The sequence below is a fragment of the Sciurus carolinensis genome, chromosome 9 (genome assembly GCF_902686445.1).
Source record: "Sciurus carolinensis chromosome 9, mSciCar1.2, whole genome shotgun sequence".
Taxonomy (NCBI): Eukaryota; Metazoa; Chordata; class Mammalia; order Rodentia; family Sciuridae; genus Sciurus; species Sciurus carolinensis.
The window spans coordinates 82,987,969-82,997,519 of record NC_062221.1 but is presented as its reverse complement, the minus strand read 5'-3'; the positions used below and the strand labels follow the sequence as shown (position 1 = coordinate 82,997,519).

Sequence of the window (9,551 nt, the reverse complement as noted above, 5' to 3'; positions counted from 1 at the left end):
TTGGAGCCAAGTGTGGGGTACACACCTGTGATCCCAGTTACTTATGAGGCTGAGGCAGGATTGCAAGATCGAGTGCAGCCTCAGCAATTTAGTGAGACCCTGTCTTAAAATAAAAATAAAAAGAGACTATGTTTGCTGGGTATGGTACATGCCTGTAATCACACGATTCAGGAGGCTGAGGCAGGAGGATTGCAAGTTCAAAGCCAGCCTCAGCAACTTAGCAAGGACCTAAGCAACTCAGAGAGACCCTGTCTCAAAATTTAAAAAATTAAAAGGGCAGGGGATGTGGTTCTGTGGTTAAGCACCCCTGGGATCAATCCCCAGTACCAAACAAACAGATGAAAAAAGAGGAAGGGGGCTAGGGTTACAGCCTAGAGTTAGAGTATCCTTGGTTCAATCCTCAGTATACACAAAAAAATTAATATTAAAAGCAGCAACTAGAGAACTCAGTTTCCCCGTAAACCTAGCCCTGCTTAAAATAAAGAAAGTCTAGCTGGGCATGGTGGCGCACGCCTGTAATCCCAGGGGCTCAAGAGGCTGAGATAGGAGGATCTCAAGTTCAAAACCAGTCTCAGCAACAGTAATGAGCTAAGCAACTCAGTAAGACCCTGTCTTTAAATAAAATACAAAATAGCAAAATAGGGTTGGGGATGTGACTCTGGTTGAGTGCCCCTGAGATCAACCTCCCGCACCACAGAAAAAAAAAAAAAAAAAAAAGTTCATAGTTAATCCTTGAGTCTGACAGGTGATCAGGAGACACTGAAGATGGTCAGGACACAACCCAGCAATTATCAAGCTGCATGACAATTTACCCATGAGCTGTCCACCACTTGTCCTGGTAAGGAAAGAGGAATTTTTGCAAAATTTATGTCCTGTTTTGGGGCCAATAGTGGGAAGGCAGAAAGCTTTTTTCCTGTTTCTTCTCAATTGCCTTCAGACCAAAATAAGACTTCAACACTGCTTAAGGTGGCACCTTCTGGTCTCCTACAATGCGTTGCTTTTTCTCTCCCGTCATAATTAATCCTTTCATCATCTTCTTATTCCTATAAGACAAGTTAGAAAAGAATTGTAAAAAATTACTAAAGTAAGATAAACTGTCCCACACTAACCTCTTGAAAGTGACTGGTAGACAAGAAACGTACTTCTGGAGTTCCTGAACAGTTTACCCATACACAGGATAGTGAGTTAAAAGGCTGCCATGTAGTAACAGAGGAACAGGGCTGTCCACTTATTCTCAGGGTTCCTGTTTTGTTTATTACAATGGTCGTCATTATACTTTCCCTTCCCACAGCTCCTCCACATTTACACATACTCATGATACTCCCATTAAAAAATAAAATAAATAAGTGGTACATATATACACAATGGAATATTACTCAGCCTTAAAGAAGAATGAAATCATGGGTATTTGCCGGTAAATTGATGGAGCTGGAGACTATCATGCTAAGTGAAATAAGCCAATTCAAAAAAAAAAAAAAAAAAAAGGTTGACTGTTCTCTCTGATATGCAAATTCTGACTCAATGTGTGTGGAGGGGTGGAGGTGGAGATTCACTGGACTGGACAGGGAGAGAGGGGAGTGGGGAGAGGGGAGAGGGGAGAGGGGAGAGGGGAGTGGGGAGTGGGGAAGGGGCGTGAGAATGGAATAGACAGTAGAATGAATCTGACAACTTTCCTGTGTTCATAAATGAACACACAACCAGTGTAACTCCACATCATGTACAACCAGCAAGAATGGGAAGTTATACTCCATATATGTATAATATGTCAAAATACATTCTAGCATCATGTATAACCGAAAACAAATTTAAAAAAAGAATTAAAACTTTAAAAAAAGAAACAAGAGAAAGAAGGGGGAGACATTAGTTTTAGTCTATACAAAATCTAAAGCAGCTTCTAAGTCAAATGTATATATTTTTTTCCTAGAAGCTATGTAGTCTTATATTCTGAAAGAAGTCTCTGTCCCAAAACCAGGCACCTGTAATCCCAGAAACTCATGATTCTAAGAAAGGATGATTGCCAAGTTCAAGGCCAGACTCAGTCATTTAGGGAAGCCCTCACCAACTTAGACACTGTTGCAAAATAAAAAAATAAAAGACTGGGGATGTAGCTCAGTGGTTAGGCATCCCTGGGTTCAATCCCAAGTACCAAGAAAAGTACCAAAAAATAAAAATTAAAAAAAGTAATAATATATATGGATATATATATATGTGTGTGTGTGTGTGTGTGTGTGTGTGTGTATAAAGTCTGTGTCCCCAAAATGACTGAGAAATAATAAAGTAATAAATAATGACCTACAGGATAATGTATGAGACCATAAAATCCTTTCCAGTTTGTTTGCCTTTCCCCAGATTCATCTGTCAATAGATGTATCAACCATTTTGAACTATTTGCAATTTCTAGGTGCATGATAATCTCTTTCCATATGTTTGTATTGGTTAAAAAAGGTCCAAATGATTCCTTTCCAACTGGTAAGCTCCCGCTCAGTCTATGTAACCTCCTCGGAAGCATCCCCCAACTACTCTATTATAGTTGCTTTCCAGTATTTTGGTAGCTTCTCTTACCCATCTCCATTCCAGTATGCTGCATGGATTTTCCAATTCTTCTATCTCCAGGTGGGTATCTGACATGTAGTAAGAACTCTAATCCTCCGCACCCCCCACTTAAACAGGTCCCTTAAATTGAGACTAAGACAAATTCCTGACTTACCACTACCAGTGGGGATTGAACCCAGGGGCACTCTGTTCCTGGCCCTTATCTTTCTTTTTCTTTTTAAAATAAATTTTTGAGTCTTCCTAGTTTTCCTAAACTGGCCTTGAACTTGTCATCCTCCTGGGTCACTGGTATTACATGGAGGCACCACTATATCCAGCTCCATGTTACATATTTGATTAAGGCTGCTAAGACTGGCCACATTTATCTGAGTGCTAATCCACTACTCAATTCTTTTAACTGCCTACGTTTGCCTGATCTACACAGCACAGTAAGATATCAGCGTGTTTGCTCTCTTTTCCTATTAAATTATTCAGAAATCCATCTACACATCTCCTTTATTTGTATGCCATGCTTGGGGGAAAAAAAAAAAAAAAAAAAAAAAAAAAACCAAAGGTTACCTTTTTACACATTCAGGGCATAACATATTATCTTCTAGTCCTGGGGATGGAAAGGTACAGGCTGGTAACAGGAAGAGAGCAATCATCCTCTTGGGAGTGTCAGGGACCCAGGTCTGACCTGCATGGAACTGCAGGCGAACCCAGCCTGCTGCGTCTGCAGAGAGAAGCTGGCCATGAACCACACACCACCTGACACCTGGGAAGGGAAGAGAAGCAATATGAACGGCAAGATTCAGAAGGTGCTCCAGGACAAGCCCCCAGCAAGTCGCCCTTGGTTTTACTCTTATATTCTGCTGATAAATCAGTTGAATAAAACACATGAAAAGTGTAAACAAAAAAGACTATCATCTAGGTTCACAAGTCACAGCATGAGGAAAATGATGGTAAACTTTTCGTAATGCTTGCTTGGTGTCCAGGATTCTAATAATGTATTTATTCTTAAGGTCATTGTTAACTCTGTGTCCTATTTTCTTTTTCTTTCCTCCAGTGCTGGGAATTAAATCTCAGGCCTCACGTGCTTGGCAAGCACTTCACTGAGTCGTACCCTTAGCCTAGCACCAAATATTTCCACTGTCATCTGCTCTCAATATGACAAGTCATGTGTTTCACACAGGTCTCACAATCATTCTAGGACATGGATATTTATGATCTTTTTATAGAGAAAGACACCAGAATCAAGTAATTTGCCAAAGTCTCATACTTAGGAGATAATAAATCAAGAATTTAAACACCTTTCCTCATGTTCACTGTTATGAATGCCTTAAGGAAAGAGAAAATGGAGAAGACCTTGGGGTACAGTCAACCACATGATTAGATTATGTTTTCTTCCCACCTTGGAATTCTGCTTAGTGATAAAAAAAAAGTGCCACTGTCCAATCTCCTGGCCTACAGAGCCAAATAAAACTTGACTATTCATCGATCAAGGAAGAAGTCCCACATGAATCCAACTTCTCACCTACAGATATTTTAACTAATTCCTTCCCTTTTGCCTCCTTACAGTCTTGTACTAATAAATGCTATTCTGTTTCTTTGGTCCAGTACTCACATCTTAAGGCTGATCTTACCAGAGGTTTGCAGTAGAAAGGCCTCCACAGAAGTAGGGATGGGACAGGAATTCACAGCCTTGCGCTGAGCAGCCCTGGCAGCGATCCTTGCCCAAGAGGCCAACATGGACTCCTGAGCTGAAGTTACCACTTCAACTACATTAGCCTCGTCCTCTTTCTTAACCTTATTACGACCTTTCCGCAGCCCCATTGCATCAGCCACTTCTTTGCATTTCCTGGAACACGGCCTCAATCTGGCCTCCTGAAATGTTTCAGGAACATCCTGAGAATGAAATTCATGATGAGTGTTTGAAGACGTGTTAGTGCCATGATGACTTTTGTGTCAACTTTATACTCTCCCCCTGTACTTTACTGGAATTGTACCTGCTGGGTAAGCACTGTGCCAATGAGCTCCATCCCCAGCCTTTGTTATATATTTATTTGTACTTTTTAATTTTTTGCAGAATTGGAAGTTGAAATCAATGATATTCTACCACTCCACTACATCCCCCAAACTTTTTCTTTTTTTCCATTTAAGACAGAATCTAGTTAAACTGCCCAGGCTGGCCACCAGATTACAATCCCCCAGCCTCAGCCTCCTGAGTAGCTGGGATTATAAGTGTGTGCAACCATGCCCAGTTTATTATTTTTGGGGGGTGCTGGGGGCAGGGGTTGGGGATTGAACTCAGGGGCACTTGACCCCTGAGCCACACCCCCAGCCCTATTTTGTATTTTATTAGAGACACTGAGTTATTTAGTGCCTCACTTTTGCTGAGGCTGGCTTTGAACTCAAAATCCTCCTGTCTTAGCCTCCTGAGCAGCTAGGATCACAGGAGCCACTGGGTTCACAGGCGTGCGTCACTGCGCCGGCGCCCCAGTTTATCATTCTTTATACTGACCTGAATGTGTATGTCAATGTGGGAGCTTACAAATATTAGTTCCCTTAGAGCAGTGGTTCTCAGTCGGAAAAAACTGATGGTTAAAACCATAGGCATTGCGGGGGTCGGTGTGGGGATGCGGGGGGGGGGGGGGGGGGGGGGGTTGGGGGAGGCTGCTACTGCCACCTAGGGGTAGAAGCTAGGGATGCTCCTAAACATCCTGCAATGCACAGGTCCGCCTCCAAAACACACACATAGAAACATTATTTGGTTCCAAAAGTCCATAGTGCTACAATTAAGAAATCCTGCCTCGGAGGTGCCACATACATAGAACATTAGCAGACAGGTCAACCCACAAGGACAGCCCACCACCTTCACACTGTCAGCCCCACACTCTTCACTCACATATTTTTGTTCGGGGTATGCATGCTTCTGGAGCCTCAAATAAACCTCTATTTTCTAAGGAAATTAAAAGGGAAATAAAAGTTACAATTTGGCAAAGATTTCCATACTTAGTTCAAGTAGCAGGGATTCCCACCCATGTACTAACCTGGCCATCGGTACTCAAATTAAATTGTTGGCACCAGTTTCGCAAAGTGTCCCGAGAAACCTTATTAATCGGAGGCAAAATGGTTGGCAAGGGAAGGAGTGGTATTTTACAGTTAGGCTTTGGGAAAGCTTTGAATTGTTCATTCGTTTGCGGAAGGTGAACTGAAAAAAGAATGGAACCAAAGTAGTAATAGTTTAATGCTTGTGCGATTATTTATAATTTCCCCAAAATTTTCTCACTTTTCCCACTAACTACTTTCCGCATATACATAGCATTTTTTCCCTGTTATTACAAATAAGCGAATAGATTCAGGAATGAAAGGACTCACCCAAGATCACACAGTCATTAAAATGGCAGACCTGGAACTCAAAAGTTCTACACTAAAGTTCTAAATTCTATGTTTTTTATACTATATACCCCACCTTGGTTTTGCAGCCCTCAACCACCTGAATGGAACATTATATTGGATTTCTCCTTCTTTGAACCACAAAATATCAGACACCAAAGAATCTACCCCTAAACCTTACCCCAATCAACAATGGTGCACTAGTGAGCACGTTTCATTTTTCTCTACAGGACCACATCACTCTAACCCATCACTCTTTATTTTATCTTGTGGTTCATTATTGGCCCAGAGGATAAAATCATCCCAAAGATACTTATTTGATGCCTTTCTATGAAGCACTGGGAACAGATACAAATACAAAGAGTCATGATTTTCAAAGTGGCTAGATTTTATCAGTAATTACTCATCAGGCAAAATACTAGATATTTTTCCAAATTATTTAATCTTCCCTAACAGGCAAGAATGTTTCAACATTTTACTCTTTTTTCTTGTGTTGCTGGCATCCAATTCAGAGTCTCATGCAAACAATGCAAGTACTCTACTACTGAGCTACACCTCCAGCTCCTTATTCTCATTTTTATAGACAAGATTGAGCTGCATAGATTGGGGATTTGAACTCATGTCTAGTGGCCCCATAAAGATCATGTTCTGAGCCTGGCATGGTAGTGCACACCTGTAATCCCAACTAATTGGAGGTTTAGATTCGAAGGTGCATATTTGAGGCCAGCCTGGGCAATTTAGGGAGAACTGTCTCAAAATAAAAAATAACTTGAGGCCCTGGGTTCAAGCCCCAGTACTTAAGAAAAAAAAAAAAAAAAAAATTCTGTCCAAAGTAACCCACGTGCCTATTTTGCATCTTAAAAGCCAGGGAGTGCAAGGAGTTTAGCAAAGAAGTATGGGTTTGAGAAATCTCTTGCCACAGGCAATGGAGGTGGGATTTAAGGTGGGTATTGTTTAGTTAGAGGACAGGGAAAAACTCTTTTTTTAAAGCTTCTTTTGGGCTTCCCAGAGCTGCTAGGCGAGCAGTCCCTGTTCTCATATTCTTACTGTTTTTCCTGAGAGTCTTAGGTTTGATACCTGCATGTTTGATATCTGCAGTTGAAGAAACACTTGTTTCCATTAGAAGTTCTTGTTTAGGTTCCTCTATAACGGGGACCAGGGTTAAAATCACATTTTCCTCATCTAATTCCTCCTCAAAGAAGTTCTGGAAAGAGAAGAGTCAGTCACTGATTCTCATTTGATGCTACACAACTAAACTGCTTACTTTCAAGGCACAAGGAATGAATAAGAAACTCAGGAGACAATAGGTAGATGGACAAGTTCCTGGGATTCCTTGAAGGTGGTGTTGATTAGCAGAACCTTTGTTAGATAAAGAAAATACTGAGGAAATGGGTAAAAGTCAATTTATATGTGGGTGATTAAGAGAAAACAGAAGATAGGGTTTGGGTTTGGGGGATTTCCCTCATGTCCTTTTGCTTTCCATGAACTAAAACAAATACTTTCATTTATCGCATATATCTCTACAGAACGTGTTACTCTCATTTATCTCGGAAATCTCTATGGAATGTGTTCTTGTCTTTCTATCTTCCAGCACAAAAGTCTGGATTCAAGCTAGTGTCAGATTTCACTAAAGCAGTGACTCCCAGCTATCCCAAAGCCACTGACCCTCTCAGTCCACAGACTTCTCTGCTTGCTGAACACTCGGCTTGTTGATGCTATTCCAGTTAAAGACAAAACTCAAAGTAGCCTAAAATTTGTTGCAGCCTACAAATTCCTAAATGGGTCTGGCCCCTGCCAGTCAACTCTGTTACATTCACGGTAACTACACAGCGCCAAGGCACTCAGTGGTTTTCTCTGCGCTGCTAGCGGTGGATCCCGAGGCCTCCGCGGAGAGCCAGGGCTGCACCGTCAGTGTTGTGTTAATGATCGCAGGAGCGACAGATCTTGTTTGAAAGCGGGCGAGTAGGAAGGGACTAATATTTACTGGTTTTCATCAGTACAGACTCTGCTAGTTGCTTTCCGTCTTTCCTCCTGTTTAATCCTCATGGTAGACTTGGGGGAACTTACTGGTTTTCTTGTTTTACAAATGAGGAAACCCAGTCTCAGAAATGAAATGGCAATGGTCTATAGTAACACAGGCTTGAGTACCGTCCTGATGGTGGCTTTTCCTCTCAACCCAGAGGGTGTCCGAACGCCATTCCAACCCTATTGTAATCTCAGAATAGATCCCACACTCCTCCCCCCGCCTTCCCCTATTTAAATCTCTTCCCTTTGGCTCTCAAACTCTTAGCCTGCAATTTGTGATTTTTACATTTGTATACCACTTTTTCAAAGTGCTCCCTAGATTCACTTTTGTCAGCTTAAAAAAAAAAAGTTGACCTTATTTGTGGAACATTACTCCACTCCGGAGCTAAGTGGGGACGTGAAGCAGTCCTCTAGCCTGCTACAGCGGTCCCGGTAAATACAGGAGGACATCTTAATTTAGTTTCTCATCCTGTGCAGTATGACTCAAGCCTAGTCTGGAAACCCATGTGGTACAAGGGCATTGGGAACTGGTTGCTTCCTATTCCTGGAGGAAAAGAACAATTGGTCACTTTACTTTCTGACTTTTAGTCACATTATACATTTCCTTTTTTTTTTTTTTTTACACCTTAGCTTGCCATTTCTTTACTATTTTTTATCTTAACCACCTACATCACTTCTTGTCTTTTCCTACCAAATAAATCTTTCCTTGAACTAGGAGTTGGAAACTTTTTACCCTCGCCCAAATGCATATAATATACAGTGTCAATCACAAGAAAAGTTAATGATCCATCTGCAGAGAGGAGGAGGTTCCAAGATGGAGGTTTCTTCCACCCAGAAATTGATTCATAGCAGCCAAAAAGAAATAAGTGAGACCTAGAAAGATTGTGATAAATGTGAGACAATTAGTTTCTTTAGAAACGAAACTTACCTTCTCAGTGATACTGTCAGTTGAGCCTGACATTTCCAGGAACACCGGGAGAAGGCAAAGCCAACAGGGCTCAGGATAGCTGTGCTGTGCTCCTTTTAACCTGAGGCTTCCTGTCTTCTCCTTTTATAGGCAAATGTCTCCTACTTCCTGTTACCCAGAAGAGCTGTTTTCCTTCCTCTATTTCTCCTCCCTCATTATTTGACAATGTAATAATTATTAGTTTCAATACTCTCAGGACCCTGTCTTGTTCACTAGGAAATGGATGATTAAGTAATTAGTTTTACTCCAAATCCTTTCGATAAAAAATGATTCTTTGTAAGGTGAGCCTTGGGAGAAAACTGGAAGTGACTAACTCTTGCTGACAAGTTCCAACTGAATAAAGGGAATATTTTAGCTGTTCCAGGACAATATCGGTGATCAATTAAGAGAAAAGATACTCAGAAAGTTAGGGCAATATTTTGTTATTTTATTTTTTATTGTTTTGGTATCAGGGATTTGAACCCGGTGACTCTTAACCAGAGAGCCACATCCCCAGTCATTTTTAGTTTTTATTTTGAGACAGGGTCTCCCTGAGTTGCTTAGGGGCTCGCTAAATTGCTGAGTCTGGCCTTGAACTTGCAACCCTCCTGCTTCAATCTCTCCAGCGGCTGGGATTACATGCATGTGCCAC

General features: G+C 41.3%; 1 protein-coding gene across 1 annotated transcript; it reads right to left on the bottom strand.

Moving 5' to 3' along the window:
- Positions 1-760: 760 nt before the first annotated feature.
- On the bottom strand, positions 761-8,914 carry Dppa2 (developmental pluripotency associated 2). Its single transcript, XM_047565494.1, has 7 exons — positions 8,882-8,914; positions 6,976-7,132; positions 5,583-5,743; positions 5,438-5,491; positions 4,176-4,437; positions 3,112-3,307; positions 761-1,043 (listed from the first exon to the last, which is right to left on the bottom strand). The coding sequence occupies exons 1-7, from the start codon at positions 8,912-8,914 to the stop codon at positions 962-964; spliced, it is 945 nt and encodes a 314-aa protein (XP_047421450.1). The 3' UTR covers positions 761-961.
- Between the last annotated feature and the right edge of the window lie 637 nt (positions 8,915-9,551).